This window comes from Dromiciops gliroides, chromosome 2 (genome assembly GCF_019393635.1).
Source record: "Dromiciops gliroides isolate mDroGli1 chromosome 2, mDroGli1.pri, whole genome shotgun sequence".
NCBI lineage: Eukaryota > Metazoa > Chordata > Mammalia > Microbiotheria > Microbiotheriidae > Dromiciops > Dromiciops gliroides.
In genome coordinates this window covers 390,007,501-390,033,673 of record NC_057862.1, presented here as the reverse complement: position 1 = coordinate 390,033,673, position 26,173 = coordinate 390,007,501, and the positions used below count along the sequence as shown (strand labels likewise).

At 38.8% G+C, this 26,173-nt stretch overlaps 1 protein-coding gene across 17 annotated transcripts in view; it reads right to left on the bottom strand.

Annotated features, from left to right (window-relative positions):
* FNBP1 (formin binding protein 1) overlaps positions 1-25,871 on the bottom strand; it is a 182,910-nt gene extending 157,039 nt beyond the window's left edge. For 9 of the 17 annotated variants that reach the window (XM_043982569.1, XM_043982573.1, XM_043982576.1 and 6 more), the window contains exon 1: positions 25,471-25,870. In XM_043982569.1, the coding sequence (XP_043838504.1) occupies positions 25,471-25,494 (24 nt within the window). In that variant the 5' untranslated portion in view covers positions 25,495-25,870. Of the gene's footprint in view, positions 1-25,470 lie in introns of all 17 variants that reach the window. The other 8 variants (XM_043982570.1, XM_043982568.1, XM_043982572.1 and 5 more) reach the window with 2 other exon arrangements.
* Between the last annotated feature and the right edge of the window lie 302 nt (positions 25,872-26,173).

Sequence of the window (26,173 nt, the reverse complement as noted above, 5' to 3'; positions counted from 1 at the left end):
GGTTTCTGAATCACAGGTATTAGAAAAAGAGATTGTGAGAGATTAGATCAAAGAATCACAGATTTATAGTGGTGTGGAAGAGACCTTGGAGGTCATGTAATCCAGCTCCCTCATCCACTGAGAAAAGTGATACCCAGGGTAATTAAGTAACTTGCCCAAAGTCACACAGATAGTGACAAGAGGGAGTATTTGAACCCACTTTTTATAACTATAAATCCAGTGCTATTTCCTCTGTATTTTGGCAAAATCTTTCCTTGCCAAAGAAAAGGAAGTACCATTTGAATAGAGCCTCTCAAGAGTCCTATCATCAAGATGGAGGGACAGGTATCATTGTGCTGCTTTTGAAAAATGGGTAAAAAGATAACAATGGGTATTAAGTACCTGGTCCTCTTATTCAACATAAGTTTCTTTCCAACGTCCTAAGTTGGCTAGTGATGCTAATGCACAGTTGGAATATATCTTCTATACCAAGTATTGCACTTAGTTCCTGGTTGTAAAAAAAATTTAATTATTAATAACTATAACTAACCTGGAAAATTATATATAATTGTATTTATGAAAAATATGATTGTATGAAAAATGATAAATTTAGAAAAATTATAATTGGGCCGTAAGTCCCTTCGTGGTCGCCATTCAAATGTAAAAATATTTTTGATGACTAAGGCTAATTTAGGGGGCTAATCTGACTGGAGGACTAAACTGGGGACTTTTGACTATCTGGCTATCTGACTTCGTTAATTTAATGTGGGCCGTTTATAAAGTTCCACCACACTGCTCCACTCTCAAATTGATAAACTAAAGATTAAGAAGCCTCTTAACCAAATAATCAAAGCAGAGTTTATTTATGAGATACTATTTCAAACTAGGAATACAGGGAAATAAAGTACAACCTGACTGCTTTCCTGTGGTCTCTTTCCACTACATCTAGCCTCAAACTTCTTGAATACAATAAGGGCCTTAGCCGCCTCCGGCCTCAGGGCACGTTACACTTTCCCTGGTTTGTATTAAGGCCTGTAACCTTCTGTCTGTCTGCTCTGTCAGTTTGCCCTTCGGCCTCTCTTTTGCCTGCTCCTAGTCCTTCTTGTCTTCTCCTGCGTGCTTGTAGCCCCATCTCTAGTCTCCAATCTTTGCCGTCTCCTCAGCTGCCTCTTGACCTCTTCTTGTCTGTCCAAGCCCCTGAGTCTTGTCTATCTAGTCCGTCCTCAGCCTGTCCTCTAGTCCGTCTCCCATTCCCCTGTCTCACTCCCAGGTCTATATATACCTTTTCTTCTCTCCACTCAAATCTGGGGGCTTCCTTCGCCCCCACAGACCAAGCTAATCCGCCAGCCAGGGCTGGGGCTGGGGGGGGGGCACTCCAAGTTTCCCGTGCCTCAGCGCTCAGGTCGGAGGGAGCTGGGGCTTTTTTTCCCCCCAGCTGTCTGACCTGGCGTCTTGTATAGCCCACGGGGCTTTTTCGGATCAGGAGGAAGGGGAGAGACCCTGAGGGCCTAAGGCTTTCTAATCTCAGCCTAAAGGTAGGGTCCCCAAATCAAAATAAATTTCCACATGGTCAGTTGTAGTGACTAGTATCCCACTTCTGTATAGTTTTGGTGGCACGGGGTGTGGCATTTGAATGCTGGATAGTTTAAGGCTTCTTGATTATCTCTTTCTTTTCTGATCATCACTATATCACTGTGAATCCCTGCTCTTCATTAAGAAATGCTATATTGATGTTGATTTTCTCACACTTTCAATAAACAATCAACCATCCTATGCCACACTGTTAATATTGTTCATTTGACCACCCTTCCAAATAAGCAACATTAACTAGATGTCCAAGAGGTTATTTATTTTTACTAAAAATTTTTACTAAATATCATTTTTGTTTTACTAAATAGCCTGGAGAAAAAAAAAAGTATAACACTGTGGCAGGAGCTTAGAATTTTAATTCTAACTGTTCTCATAATGAAGTGTGTGAATCCTAAGTAAATCACAACCTATTAGAGAAGAAAATAGAGAAAGAACCGCTGTGAAGTTTGGAAGGGAGATGAAAGGGAAAGTGCCCTGCTATCCAAATGGTTATATGACCAAGAAGAAGAGTCTGAGACATCAATAAAATGTTACAAATCTGAAAGGGATCTTCGAAATAACACCGGATTTGTAGTCAGCAGACCTAGGCTTGAAAAGTGACTCTGGCCTTAAGCACCTATGTGACCATGGGCAAGTCACTTAGCCTCTCTGAGCCTTAATTGTTTCCCCTTCTATGAAATGAGGGGATTGATACCTCACATTCAAAGGCCTTTTCACATCTAAACCTATGATGCTATAATTAAGCAGGAAATAACTTAAGGATGAAGATTATTTCCAACTTCAATAGAACTAAAAAGAGTCAAACCAAACAAAAACTCAACAAACAAGAAAATAAAATGTTTGAGGCTTTTACGTAGGTGCACAATAAATCTATAACTTTACCATCTCCTATTTTGCCCTACAAGCAACATAGCACAGCAGGAAGAAGGGCTGGAGTATGCTTAGGCCCAAAGGGGCTCAATGTATTTGACCCAAATCAGCAGAATCTACAAAAATTCAGAGTGGAAAAAGACTTAGTGACCATCTGGTCAAACCTATACCTGAAAAAAATCCCCTCCATGACATACAAAACATGGCCATTCAATCTTTCCTTTAAAGACTCTAATTAATGGTTCTGTTATTGGGATTGTTGCCTGTTGCAGTTTTTACCCCCTAGGGAAAAGCAATACAAGTCATTATAATCTTCCTTCCATGTATTGATCCTTTATATGCTTAAAAGACAACTTTTATATTCCTCTTAAATCTTCTCACCTCCTTGATAAACATCATCAATTTCTCCAATCAATTCTCAGGTGGCATAATCATCTTCTTCTCTAACTATCTCTTTACTTATTGTGGACATCAAATCCCTATTTGCCTACTTTGCTTTGTCTCTTCCAATCCAAAAAGATCCTTCAGTATCCTGATTGCCCTCCTCTGTACAGTCTATAATTTGTTAATGTCTTTCCTGAAACATAGCACTCAAAACTGAACAGAATACTCCAGGTCAAAAGTATAGCAGGACTCTTTATGAAAGATATGCCTAAAAGCTTCTTATTATTATTTTGGGGGGGGGGGCAGGGCAATGGGGGTTAAGTGACTTGCTCAGGGTCACACAGCTAGTGAGTGTCAAGTGTCTGAGTCCAGATTTGAACACAGGTCCTCCTGAATCCAGGGCTGGTACTTTATCCACTGCACCACCTAGCTGCCCCCCTAAAAACTTCTTTTAATGCAGACTGAGACTGCACTAGTTCTCATGTCTGCAACACAACAATGTTAACTTGTATTGAAGTTGCAGTCTATTAAAAATTCCATATTTTTCCAGACAATCTACTACCTAGACATGCCTTTCCCTATCTTGCTCATGACGACTTGATTTTTTAAAACAAGTGATTCTTCAAACAAGATTACTGTATAGAATATTCTCTTGGTTCTGACCATTTCACTCTTCATTAATTCATGTGTGTCTTTCCATGTTTGTTTTTTTAAAAATCAACCGACTCATCATTTCTTACCTCTATCATAAACTCTAAGGTGGCGGGTCAACTTTACCCTAAGATTGAGAGCATTTCCATGGCAGCAACCAACTTCTTTTTACATTGCAAGAATCAGATAAAGAACAGAATTTCCCCCTCATTGGTTCTTTCATCTTTAGAAGAATTAAGTTTTTAAGCAATTCAAGAAATGACTAGACACTCTTGACTGAGCTCCAATAGATGTTTAGCTGTCCCATCTCTACTATAACATGCCTCTGTGACAGGCTTGTGATCTGTTTCCTGAAGACCGCTATTTTTTTCTTTCTGTTCAGGCTGAATGTAATATATACTCCAAAAGCATTATCGCTTCTATTTTTGCCTCTAGTTCACCCAACTGCTATCCACCATGCTTCACCCTTTCTGATTCCTAGATTTCCTAAAACAAATATATCGCTACTAGCCTGACTCCAAAACCAGTGCTCTTTTTGGTATTCTATTTAATAAAAGACATTAAGTTTCTAAGCAATATCCAAGATGTTAGGAAAAATAGAAAATTCATATGAGATATTTCCCATCCTCATGGAGCTTATAGGATTTGCAAGGACAGATATCTTCACAGAAGTCGTTTGGTCTTATAAGAAGAGAAGGATTCGAATAGAAAGAGATAAAGGAATTTGTTCCAGGTATAAAAGGATAGTGAGACAGAAACAGTAAATGGAAGCTAGAACTGGTAAGATGATTGAATGTGGGTGGAAGAATGGGGGAAAAGGAAGACCTAAAGATGATTCCAAGGCTTTAGACCTTGGAAAGCTCTAAAGCTATTGGAATGGTGGTACCATAGACAAAAATAAGGAAACTGGTAAAAGAGACAGGTTTAAGAACAAAGACTAGTTTGGGGCACGAATAGATTGAGGTGCTACTGGGGATGTCTACATAGTATTTATGGTATATAATACATATATTTTATTTATATGCGTGTGTATATCACTTTTTATTATTATTTTTTTTTTAGTGAGGCAATTGGGGTTAAGTGACTTACCCAGGGTCATACAGCTAGTAAGTGTTAAGTGTCTGAGGCCGGATTTGAACTCAGGTACTCCTGACTCCAGGGCCGGTGCTCTATCCATTGCGCCACCTAGCTGCCCCATGTGTGTGTTTAAAGTTTAAAAAGGATTTACATCTCATTTTAACCTCACAAAAACCCAGAAGGGAAGAGTATTACTAATATTTCCATCTTACAAATGAGGAAACTGAGGCAGTCAGAGGTTAAGTAACTTGCTCAGGGTCTCATAGCCAATAAATGTCTGAGGTGAGCTTTGAACTCAGGTCTTCCCAACTCCAGGTGCAAAGGTTTATCCACTGGTCCACCAACAAAAGATGTCTAGCAGACTGCGGGAAGTGCAGGGAAAGGTTGAAGCTGTGCATACCAATTTAGGAATTATTTGTATAGTGTGATACCTGAAATAGTAAGAGTGACTAAAAGACTCACATTTATAACAGTTAAACTTCTAAGATCATCTTTTTATATTAACTGACAAATTTTACAAGTATCTGCAGCATATATCTGGGAGACATCCATTGTGTGTTAGAAAGAATGTTATACATAAGTTAGAAGCCCCATGGTCTGGTTCTAACACGTAAAACCAATTACTGGTATAGTCACTTAAGTTCTCTTGGCTAACAGTGGCTATACTGTGTAGTAGAAAAGAGCAATGAATTTGTAAAAAGTATTGAACTTGAGACATGGGTCCAAGTCCCAGCTCCAACATTTATTAGCAGTGTTGCTTCAGACAACTTAATCTCTCTAAGCCTTAGTTTCTTTATATTTAAAATAGTGTTAATACTTCCAGGTCACATGAGCAAGAGGACTAAACATTTTTTCTAATCCCCATCAAACCTCTCCAAAACAGAAATTATGTGATAAAGATAAAGCAACTTCAGCTGTCTCGATGGTCTAGGACATCCAGACTCTAAAAGGTTAAAAAAAATCCCCTAAAATTTAAGTCAGCACTTACTGATCTTGATATCACTCAGCCCTCTTCCCCTACCTTGCATGCTATTGACAGTAAAGCTGCATTAACAGATCTAAGGACACATTACAAGCTTACAATAAAGCACACCCTCACACCCTGGTCCCCTTCCCTCTTTCCAGTGTAGTAGAGATCCTCACCGTAGACTGTGGAAATCTGCCCTGTTATAACAGATAGCCTGGTGACCACTGTCCCCAAGAGGGGCCACAGCTCTCTGTAGCACCAATCCTGCAAAGCTCTATGAAACTTCGAGGGCAGACAACCTTGTAGCATCATCAGAACCTGGTGTCAAGGCAGACAACTATGTAACATCAGCAGAGTCTGGAACCTGAGAGGCTAATTCTGTAACCCTAAGAATTAAAAACAGTAACAGCAAAAGAAAATACAGCCTCCAGATCTAGTAAATGAGTTCAGTCACCTATGAATAAATACTGCAAAATAAAGGAAAATGATCCAACACTTGATAAGACAGAAAAGCCTATGGAAAATGAGAAGATGAAATTACACAATGTATTCCTAAGTGGTTCAAAAGATAAATGAAAATTATAGGAGCAGAATATATGGCCAGCACAGAAAAAAATAATGGACAGAATAGAAAAAGTAGAATCTATAATGGCAAGCCTCAACAAAGAAACAAAAGAGAGAATAACTGACCAGGAATGCAAATACACAGAAGTGAAGGACAATCTAGAAGAAGAGAAGGAAAAAAACAATAATATTAAAAGAGAATACGAAAAATAAGAAAATATGTCCACTATATAAACAAAACATACTGATCTCAAAGACAGGATGCATAGAGACAACCGAGATTCATAGGTTTTCCATAAAAACATGCCAGGACAAAACAAAACCAAAAAACCTTAGCACCATAATGAAGGGAATTATAGAAGTCTGCCAGGAACTTAACATAAAAAAAGGAAATTCTAATTGAGAGAATTTGCAGGTCACCTCCAGAAAAAAAAACCCAAGGTTACAAGCTCCAGGATACATAGTGGTTAACGATTCAAATTAAAAACAGCAAGTTTTGCAAGCAATCAGGAGAAAGACCTTCAAATACAAAGGAAAGAACATTGGAATAATACAAGACTATTCTGCACCTACTAGAAAATGGAGGAAGAAATGGAGCAATGTGTTACAATGAGTGTGTAAGGGGGGAAGGTGACCTGGAAAGTGTGACAGAAAGAGTGAGGAAGGAAAAAGGGTAAGGACTGGACAGAGACCTGACTTTGGTGATAGGATGGGGTTCCACTGGTGAACGTTTCTATGGGTGAAGAGAGATAGTTTGTGAAAGGCAATAAGGACCTTACACTAGGTGCAGTTATTCAATCTATGTGAAGAAGAAAGGAGTTGGAACTCCTAGAAGGCAACTGACTCCTGGGGGAGTGGAAGAACATGGACTAAGGAAAGAGATTTTAGAGACATATGTGTATGTCGGGGTTGGGGGCGGGAAGTAACTGGGAGAGGGCATAGATAGATCAACGGTGGGCAGCATAATCAAGAATGTAGTTGGGGAGGCAGCTAGGTGGCGCAGTGCATAAAGCACCAGCCCTGGACTCAGGAGAACCTGAGTTCAAATCCGTCCTCAGACACTTGACATTAGCTATGTGACCCTGGGCAAGTCACTTAACCCTCATTGCCCCACAAAAAAAAAAAAAAGAATGTAGTTGGGGAGGGACTTTACAGTAAGGCAGTATCTTCTCTGACACTTGCAATAATTGACACTGTCCTGGGACTAATGCACAAGGAAAAAGGAAATCCATCTAAAAAGTCTTATGAGGCAGTGACAGAAAGCTCCTAGAGGGAAGAACCTAGAATAGATACCTTGAAGGCTTTGATTTAATGAAGAATACAGAGAAGAGAGACCAGATAATTATAGGAGTCATGAATCAAAGAATGAGGATCTAGAGAAGACAGAAAGAATAAATAATGAAGAGAGAAATCCTTTCTGAAAAGGGGCACAAAAAATGAAATTAAGAAAACTAATGAACTGGACTAGTTGAAGGGAAGGAGAAGAAAGGAGAACCTTCTTGGCTAACTGAAAGGAAAAAAAGGTGGAAAGAACTAAATAACCAGAAAAAAGCAGGGGGAAAAAAACCACAAAACTAAAGAAAACACCAAAGGGAAAGAGGCAACCAGTAGGACAGAGGATTTGGTATAAGGAAAAGAGAGCAAGTGGGAATAGGGACACCTTAAAAAAAAAAAAAAGATTAAGCTAAAAAGTGAAAATATATAGTACCGTATTTATAGAAAAGGGGGGATTATAACATGGAAAAAAAAGCAATGTTAGAGACAAATGGAGGAAAATATAAACCTGACTCATAATTTTTCATGCGAATGGATTAAGTAATCCAATAAAATGAAAAAGTGACAGAGTGGCTCAGAAAACAAAATCCTACAATCCGTTGCTTACAATAAATACCAAGACATACACACACAAAATAAAACTGAAGGGAGGGGGAATTTTTACTATGCATCAAGTGAATCCAAAAAAGCAAGAGTTGCAAATCATTCTACATGACAAGGCAGAAATATTCAAAAAAATAAAAATAAATAAGGAAACTATATCATGCTGAAAGGAACTATAGACAACAAACCAAAATCAGCAATAAACTTGAATGCTTGAAATGCATTAGCATCCAAATTCATAAAGGAAACAATATCTAAGCTACAAGAAGACAAATACAGAAATACAATATTGACAAGAGACTTCAATATTCCCCTCTCTGTTTCAGATAAGTCTAATTTATAAACAAAAGTTCAAATTTGGCCTCAGATAACTATAAGCTTGTGGGATCCTGGGCAAATCACTTCATTTCTGTTTACCTCAGTTTCTCCAACTGTAAAATGAGGATAACAATAGCACCTACTTTGCCAGGTTGTTGAGAGAATCAATAAGATGATATTAGTAAAAGTGTTTAGCACTGACTAGCAATAGGAGATTCTATAAAAATGCTTATTTCTTCCTCTCCTGTCCTTTCCCAGAACAAGGACATGGATATGGGAAATGAGGTACCTTCCCTTTCCCTCAGAAAGTCGAGTTTGACAACCTCAGGGAGCATGAAGCATTATACACATACCATGTAATAGTTAAGTCTAGAAAGGTGGGTTAACAGCAGCTTGTAAAGGGCTTTAAAAACTAAACATACTTTTATGATTTAAAACAACAACAACAACAAAAACCTAAACAGAGTTTATATTTGATCCTCAAAGTAGTAGAGAGTTCCTGGAGTTTACTAAACTTCAGGAAGATCAACTTGTAAACTGTGTAAAAGATGGATTGGAATGGAAATATACTTAAGACTGGTATCTATGTTCAAGCATGTTAGATTATCTTCATTGGTGGAGATTATGATGACTGGTTCTAACTGCTTGCGCAAGAGAATAAGGTGCAGAAGAGTTTGGGAAAAGATAAAGGTCCTTTTCCTTCTTGCTTATATAGTAGGCACACTTGGCTCCAGACCTTCTTTGGGGAGAAAATGAGACAGAAAGAAACATGTCCCTGATTTCAGCTTGCCTCCCTGAAGACACTATGCAATTTCCAAATGAGATAGATTAGGTACTTTCTCATTTGAGCTGAGATATCTCCCAGTGGGAGAGGCCTTTCACTCTCTGTATTGGCCAGTATTCTAATCTCTATGTTCTCTGATTTTTGTTTACTATCTACTTGGATACATGGGTTTACTTGCTACTCACTACATGCCAGCATTTAGTAGAAAAGGGGAGAGCCTTAGAATATAAACTTGGACCACTCTTTCCTCTTTAAGGGATAGTGATGCAGGAAAGCAACTTGAACCTAAGAATAAAACTACTTCCCCTAGACCAGCAATACTTAGGGGGGACAGACAGACGTAATTCTAAGTCTGGCACCACCTCTCTGAGGAAAGTGCTCAGTTTCCTTGGACTCCCCTACATGAATGAATCAAAGTCTCCCTTGGAGAGGGGTAGATGCAATTCCTGATATTCATGTCTTCCCACAAGTCATGAGGGAAGTCATAGAGAAATCCATGTTGATGTATAGATGGTCAACACATACCTTATGTATGTATGAATAGAAAGAGTACACAAAGCAAAATACCCTTAGATGTTGGAAAGTTTGATGTAAACATAGTTCATTCTGTAGGTATTCAAGCATGAAATAACTTTTTTTTTTTAAGCGAGGCAATTGGGGTTAAGTGACTTGCCCAGGGTCACACAGCTAGTAAGTATTAAGTGTCTGAGGCCGGATTTGAACTCAGGTACTCCTGCCTCCAGGGCCGGTGCTCTATCCACTGTGCCACCTAGCTGCCCAGAAATAACTTTTTGATCGTGAATTCTCCATGAAAATTCTGGATGAGATGTTGAGATCCATGAGACTTGTGAGTTCATCTATTGGCATGGGAAACATCATCATCATAATACATCATAATACAACATAATACATCAGAAAATGATCCTGAGCTCTGAGAGGTTAAATGACTTTACTATACTCACATTATGATCAATGCCTAGGTCTCTATCCTAGGTTTCTCTAACCCCAAGGCCAGTCTTTGATCTATTACATTACACTTCCTCAAAAATATGCTCAAATACTGTCTCCTAACTTTCTGGACTTTTAAACCTTGTCTAAGTTGCTGTCTCATCCTGAAACTTCCCTCTGTTCCTGAGGCCTCTTCACTCTAGAACAACCAACTAACCTGAATTCTCTTCACCCTGAAATATCCTCCAGACCCTTTTCCTACTGGTGAATTCTTTCTGGGGCCTCCACTTTGTGAAGGGACTCAAACTGGCTAATTTTTATTCCCTTCCCAGTTCCACTCCTGAATTGTGGATTTTAAAACTATCACAGTGTACAGGGTATCTTTATCCTCCCTCCCACTACCTATTTTTCAGCTCCCTTTTTTGTGTTGTCTTCCACCACTAGAATATAAGCTCCTGGAGGGCAAATATTGTCTTGGGGGGGGGGGCAATTGGGGTTAAGTGACTTGCCCAGGGTCACACAGCTAGTAAGTGTTAAGTGTCTGAGGCCACATTTGAACTCAGGTCCTCCTGAATCCAGGGCCAACGCTCTATCCACTACACCACCTAGCTGCCCCCAAATATTGTCTTTTTTAAAAAATATACATATATTTTAATCCCTAGCATTTAAGATATTGCTTGGCACAGAGTTAAGTACCTTGCTTTGCTTTAACTCCACTGTTTTTATGATTTTCATATATAAAAAGATTTAAATCTTAAACCAGTTATGTCTGAATCTCATACAATGCCTAATTCAAGCTTTACAATTTATTTTATTTTGCTTTTTTTTTTACACTATATCAGATGATTCTACATTTAGATCAAATGTTCTGCAACTTCAAGTATGACCTAAGTGTTAACCTAAGAAGTGACAAACTAGGAAGAAAAAAATCATCTAACCATTTCCCTCCCTATCCCCTCAATCTTGGGTTGAAAAATTTTTGCCAGAATTTAAATGTCTAGAGAAAACTACATAGCTCTCCCACTCACCCGATCTCCTGCCCTTCCCTCTCCCCAACCCCCTACACACACACACACACACACACACACACCCCATATTTATAATTCCATAAATTTCTTCTCCTAATGCAAATCTTCAACTGTTCTGCAATAGTCAGTTGCAGAACAACTTTTTGTCTTAAAAGATTGCCTGAGTTAGAGGTTAAGTGATTTATTCAGGCCAACACAGATACTGTGTGAAACAATATTCGAAATCAAGTGTTCCTGACCACTAAGGCTAGCTCTCTATCCATTACACCACAGCTTCCTCTCTTGATATGTGAGTACAGACATATACATACATTCATACACTTTCAGTTTTGATTTAGAAATGCATAATATAACAGAGTAAGAACCAAAGTTAAGCATTCATGAGGAATAATTTCTCAGATAAATACAATACAAGAATTAAGATGGGCAAACTCCAAAGAACTACATTATCAACCACATACTTAGAAATAATTTCACTTTACTAGACCTTTAAAAAACTGAATAGATTTGTGATCTAAACAATTTGGTTATTCCCTTCAATGAGTCAAATTGCAATCAACCATGCCTACCCATCCTGTCCAATTTTTGCCCATATCCTACCATGACATAAGTTTGTCACAAACTTCAACAATTTCAAGTCCTGAAGGCCTTCTTTGATTTCTCCCCACATCAACAGGAAACCAAGAAGAGCATTGGGGCTGTCTACCTGTCATCACTTGACCTTTTCTCAGTGAACATAGCAAAACGTAGAGAAATGTAAGATTAATACAAATAAGTATTACTAAAATTATGTCTAGTCAAACTGTGTAGTTAACTATAAAACTAAAGAAAATATTATTGTAACTATATTCAAGCATCAGAGTTCTAAAGGAGATACAAAAATAAAACAAGACACTGCTCCTAATCGCTCCAGGTAGAAGTGATTCTTTCCTCTTTGAATCTCCCATTTCACTCAATTTAGCCTGTCATATACATTTTTTTATTTTTTTTTTTAGTGAGACAATTGGGGTTAAGTGACTTGCCCAGGGTCACACAGCTAGTAAGTGTTAAGTGTTTGAGGCCAGATTTGAACTCAGGTACTCCTGACTCCAGGGCTGGTGCTCTATTCACTGTGCCACCTAGCTGCCCCCTGTCATATACATTTAAAGCATATACTAATGTATATTCCAGTTTATTCATACACATAGGTCTCATCCCTCTCTCTCCCACCACTAGACTATAGCACTTTCAGTCAAGGGAATGTGTCAATTCACTTTTTATATCCTTAGGTATATTGTCATATATAATATACATTCAATTGATGTTTGTTGAGTTATTCTCAAGAAGCTTATAAGCCAGAAGAAAAGTTAAAAAAAAAAAAGTAGATAAATAACCATCATATAAAGGATAATGGGGCAGCTAGGTGGTGTAGTGGAGAGAGCGCTGGCCCTGGATTCAGGAGAACCTGAGTTCAAATCCAGCCTCAGACACTTGACACTTACTAGCTGTATGACCCTGGGCAAGTAACTTAACCCTCATTGCCCCACCAAAAAAAAAAAAGGATAATGTAATAATAGACAGCTAAGTGGCTGAAGTCAGGAAAAGCTGAGTTCAAATCTGGGCTCAGATACTTACTAGCTGTGTGACCCTCGATAAGTGAATTAACTTCTTTGCCTTAGTTTTCTCAACTGTAAAATGGGGCTAATAGCAGCACCTACCTTACAGGGTTGTTGTGAAGACCAAAGAAGAGGGTATTTGTCAAGTGCTTAGCACAGTGCCTGGCACGTACTGGTCTCTATATAAATGCTTATTGCCTTTCCTTTATAAAAAGAAGGAAAAAAAAGACTAAAAGAATTTGAAGAAGGAAAAATCACTTTTACCCAAGGTATCAAGGAAGATCCTCTGGTGATAGTATTAGGTCTTGAAACAGGTACATGAAGAAAAAACCCATGACAAATGAGATGAGGAAACATAGTACACTTAGGTAAGGATTGAGAGAAATAGACTAAATGTTGTAATAAAAATGTACTATATACCACTCAGCCAGAACAAAGATAAGTTCTAAAAATACATTTAAAAATCTGGCACAGAGATAGGCTACAGTAGTGATGGAGTGCTGCAGACAAGCCCCATGACTGGCTTATAAGGTTGGGAGAGTGAGATACAACCCATCTTTCAACTTTCCAACTGGTCGATTACATAGCCCAGGGGAGTCAAGCCATAGTCTCTTTGAAGACCACTGCCTTACCCTTTTGTTAAAGGCCCCTTGTGAATGTTTCTCCAGAAGTAGTTTATTTATTTTTTGGATAGTTTTAGCTTTTAAGAAGTTAGGTAGGGGCGGTTAGGTGGCGCAGTAGATAAAGCACCGGCCCTGGATTCAGGAGTACCTGATTTCAAATCCAGCCTCAGACACTTGACACTTACTAGCTGTGTGACCCTGGGCAAGTCACTTAACCCCCATTGCCCCGAGCAAAAAATAAAAAGGAGGAGGAGGAGGAGGAGGAGGAGGAGGAGGAGGAGAAGGAGAAGAAGAAGAAGAAGAAGAAGAAGAAGTAGTAGTAGTAGTAGTAGTAGTAGTAGTAGTAGTTAGGTAACACTGTGAGATATTACCATTACTTTCAAATGAAGAAACTAGGGTGGAGGAAGGGTTAAATGACTTGCCCTAATTCACACAACTAGTAAAGAGCAAAGTAGAAGCTCAAACCTAGGATCATTGTATTCAAAAGTCCAGTGTTAATATCTCCACTATACCAAGTGATGAGCTGGTAAATGTTTAAAAACTGGCTCTGGGGGCAGCTAGGTGGCACAGTGGATAGAGCACCGGCCCTGGATTCAGGAGGACCTGAGTTCAAATCCAGCCTCAGACCCTTGACACTTACTAGCTGTGTGACCCTGGGCAAGTCACTTAACTCCAACTGCCTCACCAAAAAAACAAACAAACAAAAAACTGGTTCTGTAGAAAAAAAAATGTAAGCAGGACACACTTAAGTTTAATCTGCATTACTAACATTTTCTCCATCACTTTCTCAAGTCTAGACAATAATAAAACAATAAATTAAGGCCTGATTTTGAATGAAGCCTTTGCTTTCTTAGGAGTAAATGTTCACACTGAAAATTTAACCATTGGCTAGAGCCAGTTCAAGCTGGTTCCAAGCACACCACTGACTATATATGCCAGAACCAGCTCAACTATCATGTCTGCACCAAATATGTTCTTCCCGATAAATTATCTAAATCTAAATAGTATTAAACTGATACCACAAAACTGAATCAATTGTTGGAATGGTTCTAAAGCACCACCTCCAATTCGCTGTTTTTCAGTATAAGAATTAAATGTTTTTAGGAGAGAAAAACTATCTATATACCAATATGTTTGTTAAGGAAAATAAAAATATGAAAGTAGAGAAGAGTCAGAGCAACTATGAGAATAAATGAATAATAGTGATTATGAAAAAGGGTAAAGTGTTGCATTTTTCTAGGGGGAAAAAAGCTGATATGGACATAAAGCCTTGTTAAGGGAGGTGGAGTAAAAAAGAAAAAAGTAGGTGGAGTTGTTGAACAGATTTTTCTAATCAAGTTATAACTCCCATCATGATGGACTTCAAAAACAATAGACTCAAGGGGGCATCTAGGTAGTGAAGTGGATAAAGTGCCAGCCCTGGATTCAGGAATACCTGAGTTCAAATCCAGCCTTAGACACTTGACACTTACTAGTTGTGTGACCCTGGGCAAGTCACTCAACCCCCATTGCCCTGCAAAACAAAACAAAACAAACAAAAAAACCCACCAATAGACTCAGAAGTACCACATGATTTTTAGTATTTTTTAAAAAGATACTAATTCTAAACACAATGCAAGGAAATTGGCTTTAATATTTAAGGAAAGGGTTGTCATTAGAAAAGAACTTTGCAAAATTGAAAACAGTATATAAATATAACAAATTAGTTCCCTTTCTTTTGAAGTGATTTACAGTACTTAAGACAATTTAAGTTATGAAATCTCGCATAAAATATACTGCATACTTAAAAGAAAAAAAGGAAAGTTTAATTTTATAAATTAAAATTCTAACCAAAATTTATTATGCACTAACTATAAGCAAAACCCTATACTAGATAAAAAGTTAAATAAGTTAACAGTCCTTATTCCTAAGGAGTATACAGTTCTAAGAAGCATAATGAGAAAGGTTTATGATTTATGAATGAATTGATTTATAACAACAATTTGCATTTTACAAAATGCTTTCTTCACAACATTACCTTTGAGGTAGGCAGTGTTAGTACGTTTGAGAGATGAGGAAACTAAGGCTCAGAGAATTAAAGGCCAGCCCATAGTCAACTAGTAAACTCACTGGCTAAAGCCCAAGTCTTCCTTCCTTGCTTATAAATTCATTCCACATACAACTTAAACAATCAATAGAGATTCAATACACCCAAGTAAAATTTCAATTCTTTTTCCAAAGATCTATTTTTATATATATATATATTTTTTTGCAGGCAATGGGGGTAAAGTGACTTGCCCACGGTCACACAGCTAGTAAGTGTCAAGTGTCTGAGGCCGAACTTGAACTCAGGTACTCCTGAATCCAGGGCCGGTGCTTAACCACTGCGCCATCTAGCTGCCCCCCAAAGATCTATTTTTAAGTAATATATAGCCCAGGTAGCAAGTTATTATTACTAAAACAGACATTCCACATTAAAAATATTGATTCCATAAGGAATCAATCTCACAGTCATGGTTTAAACTTTAATTAAATAAATTTATTTATTTTTAAATTTACATGGTCTAAGCAGCTTGAAAAATGTGTCAAAATAAAGCCTATTTATTTTTAAAGGTGGGTGGTGTTGATGAAATAAGTATGAGTAATAAAGCAGGAAATACAATATTAGCTTCATCTAGGAAGTGGGTGAAACTTGAACAATCTTTCAAATGCGCGCTTTGCATGTCATACCACTCACTGTTAAGCAAGGAAGCAAATGTTATTGTACTCTACATATATGTGTGTGTGTGTGTGTGTGTGTGTATACACACACACACACACCAAAGATTACCTATGGCATTGAGAATATTTATTTTAAAAGTTGATTTACACACTTTTCAGTATCATATGTATAGATCAAACTAGAAATTCTATAGAAACATCAGTTTAAAACACTGCCCCTCCCCCCACTCCCAACTTCCCCATGGCTATTTTATGTGATATTATACACTTTGACTGAGAGATTCCATGGCTAAGCATATACCACAAAGAGGGCACTGACAAAAAAAAAGCTTCCATATAAATCTAAATCTTTATAGTAGCATTCTTTGTGGTAGCAAAGCACTGGAAACAAAATATATGTCCATCCACTGGGAAATAGCTGTAGGTCAGTGTAATGGAACGTTGCTATGCTATAAGAAACAAAGAATATGATGGTTACAGAGAAGTATAGGAAGACTTACACAAACTGATAAAGCAAGAAGAGCCAGGAAAATATATACAATGACTAAAACAATATAAATGGAAAAATCAAGTACAAAACAATCTTAACTGAAAGTTGCCCACAAAGAAAAGAAATGAAAAGATACTTCCGTCCCATTTGGAATAATATGGGTGTCCGTGAATGAAGAATGTTGCCTACAATGTCAGATTTTTTCCCCCAAAGTTTTATTTCAGCATCAAAATAATTAATTTTTAAGTATCAGATAACTGAAACTAAGATAAGAAAATAAGAGGAAAAAATAATGGTTTTGCTGATTTCTCTTCTTTTTCTTAAAAAAAAAACAAACTACAGGTGGGGCAGTTAGGTGGCACAGTGGATAGAGCACCAGCCCTGGAGTCAGGAGGTCCTGAGTTCAAATCCGGCCTCAGACACTTGATATGTGATCCCAGTCGAGTTACTTAACCCCAATTGCCTCACCAAAAAAAAAAAAAAACTACCTTGTTATAATGGTTGGCTGGGCAACAGGGTGATAGGGAAGGATACAGTGGAAAAATCCAGGTTTTGTACAAAAGTCACCAATAAAATTCGATTTTTAAAAAAATCTTTTTATCTCCAAAATTGAAGTATCCGGGCAGCTAGGTGGCACAGTGGATAGAGCATCGTCCCTAGATTCAGGAGGACCTGAGTTTGAATCCAACCTCAGACCCTTGACCCTTACTAGTTATGTAATCCTGAGCAAGTCACTTAAACCCAATTGCCTCACAAAAAAACAAAAAAAAAATTGAAGTATCAGATGACTTCTCCATGAAGGAGTGGGGAAATTCACTTGAAACTTGATTACATTCAGTCATAACGTTCTAGTCAATTTAAATAATAATTTCTTCCTGTAATTGTAACTATCAAATTGAGAGCACAAATTTGGAAGATGTTTAAGGATAAAGAGCAGCAGAAGTGCTAGAACAGTGGTGAAAGAACTAATTAGCATTTCCCAAAGTAATGAAACCAACAACCAAAGTCTAATTCAAATTAATGGGTTTAATGCAGCAAGACTGCAAGATAAAAGTATGTGCCCAGCTAAAAAAAAATAATAATAAAGGATTAATTTATATATATACACATATATATATAATATATAGATACATAGACATTTCTTAATCAACAAGCATTTATTCACATCATCCCCTTACTTCTATCCTTTTTTTCTCTAGAAACTGAAAATAAGGTGATCCTTATTGTTAAAGCCAACCCCTCTACATCTGAGTCCAATCTCATTGTTTTCTCCAGCAGATTACCCCTCAATGCCCAGACCTTTCCCTCATCTTCAATCTTTATCAACTAAATTTATTCCTTACTGCCTTCAGACATGCTAAATCCTTAAAAAAAAAATCCATTAGATCTCCCATTCAAGCTATCATCCTTTATCTCTTCTTCTGAGCCAAACTCCTTGAAAAAAGGTCTTTGGGTTGTATGCACTGATGCAGAGTAAACAGAAGCATAACAAATTGATACCACAATAACACTGTAAAGACAAATAATTTTGAAAGATTTAAAAAGTCTGATCGAGCAATGACCAACCATGATGCCAGAGGACCTATAATGAAACAAAATGCTCATCTCCAGAAAGGCAATGGGTTCACGGTGCAGATTGAAAAAAAAAATTTGGACACTGCCAACAGGATAATTTGTTTTGCTGACTATGTATATATTATAAAGGTTTAAAGGTTTTATTTTTCTTTATCTTTTTCCAATGGGTAAGAGGAGGTAGGAGGGAAAGAAAATTGTTTTTTTTAATTTAAAAATTATTTTTTAAAAAAGTTTCCTACTTTTGCTGCCCTCCAATTCCTCTCTTCTTACTCAGTCCTCTAACTTTTGTAATCTGGCTTCCTACCTCATTACTGGATTGAAACTGTTCTCTCCAAAGTTACCAGTGATTTCTTAGTTGATAAATCTGATGATCTTTTCTCAGAGCTCATACTTCTTGACCTAAATGTTACATTTAAAACACTGTTGACCATTCTCTACTGCTGGATAATTTCTTCTCCCTGAGCTTTCATGACTTTACTCTTTCCTGGTTATCTTCCTCTCAAACAGCTTGTACTCAGTCTCCTTTGCTGCTTCATCCAGATTATGTCCCCAACTGTGGATGTTATTGAAGGCTGTCACCCTAAATCTTCTCTTTCTACATGCTCTCAATTCCCATTAATTTAATTATCATTTCTATTCAGATGAATCACAGATCTATATATCCAGCCGCAATCTCTCCCCAGAGACCAATAAATCCTGCATCACCCCATTACCTATTAGACATTTCAAACTAGATAATCCGGAGACATCTTAAATTCAAACATATCCAAAATTGAACTAATTATCTTTCCCCTCGAGACACACACACTCCCTCTTCCACATGCTTATCAAGTCTCCCAGAATTACCTTGATATATTTCTTGACTCCTCATTCTCCCTCATCGATTATAACCAATCAGTTTCCAAATCTTGTAGTTTCTACCTCTACAACATTTCCTACATTTGAGCCCTTCTCTCTACTCAGACACCACTTTAATTCAGGTCCTTGCCACCTCTTGCCTTGATTATTGAAAGAGCCTCCAGATCACTTACTTGCCTTTAAGAGTCTCCCTCGGGGCAGCTGGATAGAGCACCGGCCCTGGAGTCAGGAGTACCTGGGTTCAGATCCGGCCTCAGACACTTAACACTTACGAGCTGTGTGACCCTGGGCAAGTCACTTGGCCCCAATTGCCTCACTAAAAAAAAAAAAAAAAGTCTCCCTCCTATCCCTACTTCAATCCATCTTTCACACAGCTGCCAGAGCGACTCTCCTTAAGGGCATGTACATGTCATTCCCCTACTCAATAAACTCCTGTGGCTTCTTATTAACTCTAGGGTCAAATGTAAACTCCTATGTTTAGCTTTTAAGATACTTCACAACCTGAACTTCATTGAACATTATGCCTTCTTCCTGGATAATCCATCTCCATCTCTGAGTCATTGCACTGACTATTCCTCTTGCCTGAAATGGACTCGCCACTAAACTGAAACTCACAGAATCTTTCTCCCCCTTCAAAATGCCAATCAACCATTACTCCCTTTAATTTTTTTCTGAAGTTTTAACAAGCACTAAATAAAATGAGAGTTTTCACTTACATAGAACAGAAAAGGAGCATCTCTAAAATTGCAGGTCTATATTTATGTATAGTTGCTTTTCTCAAGCACCACTTTCTAAAGGAAGCCTTTTCTGAATCTCTCAACTACTAGTGCCACCCCTTTCAAGCTACCTTAAATTTAATTACTTTATACTAATTTTGTATATACTTATACATCCTTATTGTCTCCTGTGTTAAAATGTAAATTTTGGAGTAGGTATTAGGGTTGGTATTTTTTTTTGTAACCTTAACACAGTTGTTGGCACATAACAAGTACTTAATAAATGCTTATTGACTCATTCTTCCAGTCTGATCTTCATCATTATAATTACCAGCTTAAAAAAAAAAAAGAAAAAGAGATGTTTTAAAAGGACTTTTTAAATAGTACCTCACCTGCTCTCCTTAGATGAATAAAAACATAAGCTCCTATAATGTTGTTTATTTTTATTACACATGTACCTCCTTACATACAGGGCTCCTCATCTAGGTTCCATAAACTTTTTAAAGTATTTTGATAACTATCTCAAAATAATTCATTTCTTTGTAATCCTATGTATTTTGTTTTATGCAATTAAGAACATTATTCTCAGAAAGGTTCCAGAGTTTTCACCAGACTGCTAAAGGAGTTCATGAAACAAAAAAGGTTAAGAATCCCTGTCCTAGGTGGTAGCCTACTAAATTTTGCATTGTTATAACACTTTTTAAAGTCTTCAATAAGGGCAACAGCCCTGGATTCAGCAGGACCTGAATTCAAATTTGGCCTCAGATACTTGACATTTACTAGCTGTGTGACCCTGGACAAGTCACTTAACCCTCATTGCCCTGCAAAAAAAAAAAAAAAGAAAGAAAAAGAATAAAGTATTCAATAACAAGAGTCTATATACAAGCCAATTTAGAAGCACATAAACAAAGTCAGTAGAACTCTTTATAACTGATATTTGGAATCATGGTTAAAATCAAGTCAACAGGATACAAATGGTCTATTAAGTTTTAATTTAATGTTGATTCTGCATAATTCAACTTGCAATATAGTAAAATCATAATAGTTATGCTATAATGTACTATAAACACATAAAGGAAATGTATATATTAAAAGCCTCTAAAGATTGTCATATTAACATGGTGGTTAAGTAACTGAGTATTGTGAAACCCTAAGAAATGCCAAAATCAGCTAATAATACTAGCATAAGACCACCCAAATCACAGCTTATTTTTCTCCTATCCACTGAAGTACAATTCTGCCAAAGTTTGCTTTTACCACCCTATCATTATGTCATTATGTATGCACAGAATCCCAAAGCCACCATTCAAAGAAAGCCTTCAATCACTAGCCAACGTTATGCTGCCAAACATAGTGGGCATCCTCTTTGACCACAAACAGCTTGTGAATTTTGAATTAAATTTTCTGAAGAATTAACAATAAGAAAAATATTAGCAGAGCACTTGAAGTTTGGGAAAAAACTTTCTATACATTAACCTCATTTGATCCCCAAATAAACCAGTGTTCTTTATTTGATATGGGAAGTAAAATTTTCTTTTTTAACAGTTTTCAGAGGTATAAAGTAATTTTTTGGTCTAAACCTGTAATTTCATAGGTGTAGAATACTCCAGGTGAGGGTACTCCCTCTATTGAAGCAGATTTTCCACTTGTCTTAGTTGCTTGGAGGCACTGGTGACTTGTCTAGAATCAAAATATGTGCCAGAGAAGGCCCTCACTTGAATTCAGGGCTGGCTGGCTGGCTGGCTGGCTACCAGGAGAGTTTTCTATCCACTATGCCACAATTACTAGTACAGAAGTGCAAATAAATATTATATAAGGCAGATTCATGAAATTCCAACATATCAAAAAATTATATAATGAACTCAACCTTCCTAATTTTGTCACATTTTGAGGGGATTAGTTCTGAATTAAATTTGATAGAAATATTTTGTCATTTTGTCATTTAAAAAAGTAGATTTAGTTTAATAGTGTTCAAGTATGTGTAAAATTGTGTTTGTAGTACTTCAGTGTTCAAATGAAAACATACAGAAAGTGCTTTGCCAATCTTAAAGTGCTATATGTCAGGTATTAGGGTTACTTTGGAAAGTTAAGCTCGAGATTCACAAGCATTTTTTGTAAAAGATGATGTTTATTATGTTTGGCAGCATGATAATGATTAGTGATTGCTATGCTTTCTCTGAATGATGATTCTGGGATCATACAAGTATACAATAAAAAACATAATGCCAGGTCCTTAAAAGTGTAGTTTGGAAGAATTGAATTTTAACAGGAGAGAAAAGGGAGGTCATTTGAGGGGTCTTATTAGAAGGCAATCAGTATTTCATAAGGTTTCACAAATACTGCAGTATTTTACAGCAATTTCAGGATGACAATGAGTCTGTTAAGACTTTAAAAATGTAAATGTATACTATGTACAATTATCTGTGAAGCAGATAACAAAGGTAATATTAGCCCTATTTCACAAATGAGGAAATTGAGATTCAGAGGGGTTAAGTGATTTGCCCATATTCATGGAGCCAATATGAGTAGGAGATAGCATTTGAACTTGGGCTTCCAGAGCTACAACACTCTATCCACTAAGTTACCTAAGTCTAAGATATGTTCACATATTTATGGTTGCTGATAAAAGAAGGCACTTTAAAACAATTTGCCACATTTTTGAATGCTTGTATTTTATAAGAGCACTTGTGGCTGTTATTACACAGAGTGCGGCTTCTACTTTTGTTACTTTGCTTTAATAACTCATGAACTTTTACCTTTTTTCCATTAGAATACAAGCTACTCAAGGACAAAGTGATTCTAGTATAGGTATTTCTTTATTTCCCGTTAACACTATTAAGATACTCTGTATAAAAGGAACTGAATAATTTATGCTGACTGATAGTCTTATAAACAGCTGGTAAAATGAGAAAATATTATTTCCTCTTACTATAATAATAGTTGATTTACATAGGGACTTTAATTTTGCAGTGGATTAGCTATACATAATCCTGAGCCCCACAATAACACAGTATACTATAGGTATCCTCCATTTTGCAGATAAAGGCTCAATCAACAACCTTTTATTAAGCACTAAGTATATGCCCAAGACTAAGTATATCCCCAGCTATTAATGACAGGTTGGCAAAGAATTGGAAATCGAGGGAATGCCCATCAATTGGGCAATGGCTGAACAAGTCATGGTATATAAATGTAATGTAATACTATTGTGCTGTAAGAAATGATGGGGGCAGCTAGGTGTCCAAGGGGATAGAGCACCAGCCCTGGAGTCAGGAGGATCTGAGTTCAAATCCAGCCTCAGACACTTAACACTTACTAGCTGTGTGACCCAATTGCCTCACCAAAAACAAACAAAAGAGAAAAGATGTGCAGGCAGATTTCAGAAAAACCTGAGAAGACTTAAAGTGGACTGATGCTGAGTGAAGTGAGCAGAACCAGGAAAACAATGTACACAGTAACAGCAACACTGTGTGATCAATTGTGATACTTAGCTCTTCTCAGCAAAACAATGATCAATTCCAAAGGACTCATGATAGAAAATGTTCTCCAACCACCCCTCAACTCTAACACTCTCCCCACCAGAAAAAAGAATCTATATGCAGATTGAACCATAGTGTTTCTACTTTTTTCGTTGTTTTTTGAGGTTTTTCCCTTTTGTTCTGATTCTTCTTTCTCAACATAACTAACACAGAAATATGTTTAATGTGATGGTACGTATATAACCTATATGAGATTGCTTTCTGTCTTGGGGAGGGGGGAGAGAGAAAAATTTTGCAGCTAAAAATCTTATGAAAACTAATGTTGAAAACTATCTTTACATATAACTGGAAAATAATAAAATACTGTTATGATTTTAAAAAACAGAATAACAGGTGAGATTTGAACCCAGCTCTTCCTGATTACAAGACTAACAACAATATACTATGCTTCCTCATATGTACTTTCCAATTAATTTTCCCCAACTATCTTGTCCAAGTACACAGCAGAATAAAATGGGGAAACACAGGGCAAATGGAATTATTTTATTAGTTTTCTTCTCTGCAGCTGCCACCTTACTACTATAGTCACTTCTGATAAATATCTAATCCCTAAAATTATGTCTAACCAAAAACGTATTGTATTTTCTCTTCCATGATTGCAGTGCAAATTATTGGTCTCCTCATAAAGTCATTTTCAATCTGCTCCCTACCCTTCTCTACCCCACCCCATTTTTCTCAGATTGGTCAGAAAAATTAGTGTGAGGAAGAAAAATGGAAAAGGAGAAAAGAAAGTGACCAAGTGATACAATACTTAAAATAGATTATATTTCTCCTAACTAGATATGTTCAAATATTTTGATTCCGTTACAAAAGGTTTATCTGTGAACCTAAGAAGCAAATCTTAAGACACCAGTGAGTTTTTTATAATTACTAAATTCTCTTCCTCTGAGGTTGTGGCTTCCTTGTACCTTTTCAAGGCTTCAGCAAAGAAATGATTATGTAAAAACCGTTATGCCACTATGCACTAGGTTTCTGTAAAAAACTCTAACCTTGTTTTCTTTTGCTTTAGAGATTTTGTAGCCTCACACTAGCCTACTCGACCTTTTCCCCTCAAAATGCTTCTGAAACCTTATAAAATGTTAAGTGAGGTACTTAGTACTTGGTCAGAGGGAACTGCCTCGCCCTTATTCACAGTATTTTCATTCTAATTTGCAAATAGCCCTCAAGTTTTATACCGCACAACCTTTCCTTTACTTTCAGTGCCATCTAAAACCCTTTGAGAGAAACAAAGTCCTTTCCACTCTCCCCAGCTTCCCTAGTCCTGACTTAACAACACGGACAGCAGCCTTTTGCCTCCAACAACCATCAGGCCCAGCAACTGAGCTTCCAAATACAAAGCTCTTTTTTCCACTTCAAAGATGACAGCCAAAGAGCCAAGAGCTCCCTCCACAAAAAGCAGCCAACGATAACCTGCTCACCTTTCCTGCCGCCTTTCCCAATGCACTCACTTTCCCCCATTTCTAGCTATTTCTTCTGGAGGTCGAGATAATTCACCTCAAATATGTACCTTCCTCACGTTATGGACACAAGGTTTGCTCCTTCCTCCCTCTCAGAGAGAAAAAAAACTCAAGTTTTACTCCTGGGCGATAAACAGCACCTCTCCTCCACCCACTAGCCCCAAATCTCTCCCCTCCCCAATACACCCACACCTATTTCAAGAAGGGAGCTCTCTTCCCTAGAGCTACTAGAGTTTCCTAAAATCCCCACACCCTTCTTATGAGGAAGATCTTGCTTCTGCTCCCAGTAACCCCGAAGCCGATCTGAAGCATTCTTCCATCCAAGAGCCCCGGCTCCCCGCACAGTGTCCTCTCAGGCTGGGGAGGGCTAATGGTGGTGTGGACAACCATCCCTCAACTCTGACACTCTCCCCACCAGAAACAAGGCAGCACCTCTGCACCCCTCGTTTCTCCAAAAAAAGGGGGAATGCTCCTACCCCGGGAGCTAACACACACAGTAATCATAGAGACCCTCAAATCCCCGGACTCCGCCCCTCCCCGCGTCAGAACCTCTCTTCCTGGCGAAGGTCAGCGCCCCCTCCACTCCAAACCCCCTCCCCTCTCGGAAGGATTCCGGGCGCCCCCTCCCCTCTATGCCTCCCTTCCCACCCCCCACCCCAGGCGAGGATTCTTCTACGCCCCTTCCCATAGCGAGGATTCCACGCCCCCTTCCCTCCGGCCCTCTCCCGACCAGGAGGGGCGTGCCCCCCCCAACCCCCTCAAGATTCCACGCCCCCTCCCCTCTACCCCCTCCTCCCCCGGCGATCACTCCCCCTCCCCACGCGCCGGGGGCCGGGCCGGACGCGCCCTCCGCCCGAGGCTGCAGGAGCCCGCACTCACCCACAGCTCTGTGCCCCAGCTCATGGTGCAGGGGGCGGGGAGGGGAGATCCGCGTCCAGCTCCGGTGCTCAGCCCCCAGTCCAAGGCCGCCGCCGCCGCCGCCCCCCTCCCCTCTTCTCCCGCTCTCCCTCAGCTCTAGCTCCGCGTCTCCAAAGCGGGCGACTCCAAACGCCCGAAGCCCCGTTTCTCGTCGTCCAACCGGGCCGCCCCCAGCCCAACCCAGCCTAGCCCAGCCCAGCCCGCAGCCTCCTCTGCCGACGCCGGCTGCAGGGCTCTCTTCCTCCCCAGCTCTCGCCTCCGCCTCCTCCCCTCTCGCCGCTCCACAGCAAAATGGCCAGAGGAGCCAACGGCAGCCGCGGCAGCCGCCAGACTCCGCGGGGAGGGCGGGGCAGCACTGACAGCTCGCGCGCTCGTTAGCTCACGTGCGCGCGCGCGCGTCGCTCCGCAGCCTGGAGGGGGGAAGGGGAGGAGGAAGGAGCGAGACCCTGGGCCTGGGTACGGGTGCTCACCACACCAGGGTCAGGGCGCCGCCAGCTGGTAGAGCAAATGCCGGGGGAGCAGGGAGCAGCTGCAGTTTGTATGCGTCGTCCTGGGGACCGGAAGGACGCCAAGGAGGAGAGTGGAAGCATCTGAGTAATAGGACTCCCAGATAAATAAATAAAAACAAAATCACTCCTTACTATTAGTAATTGTGCTCTGCTCT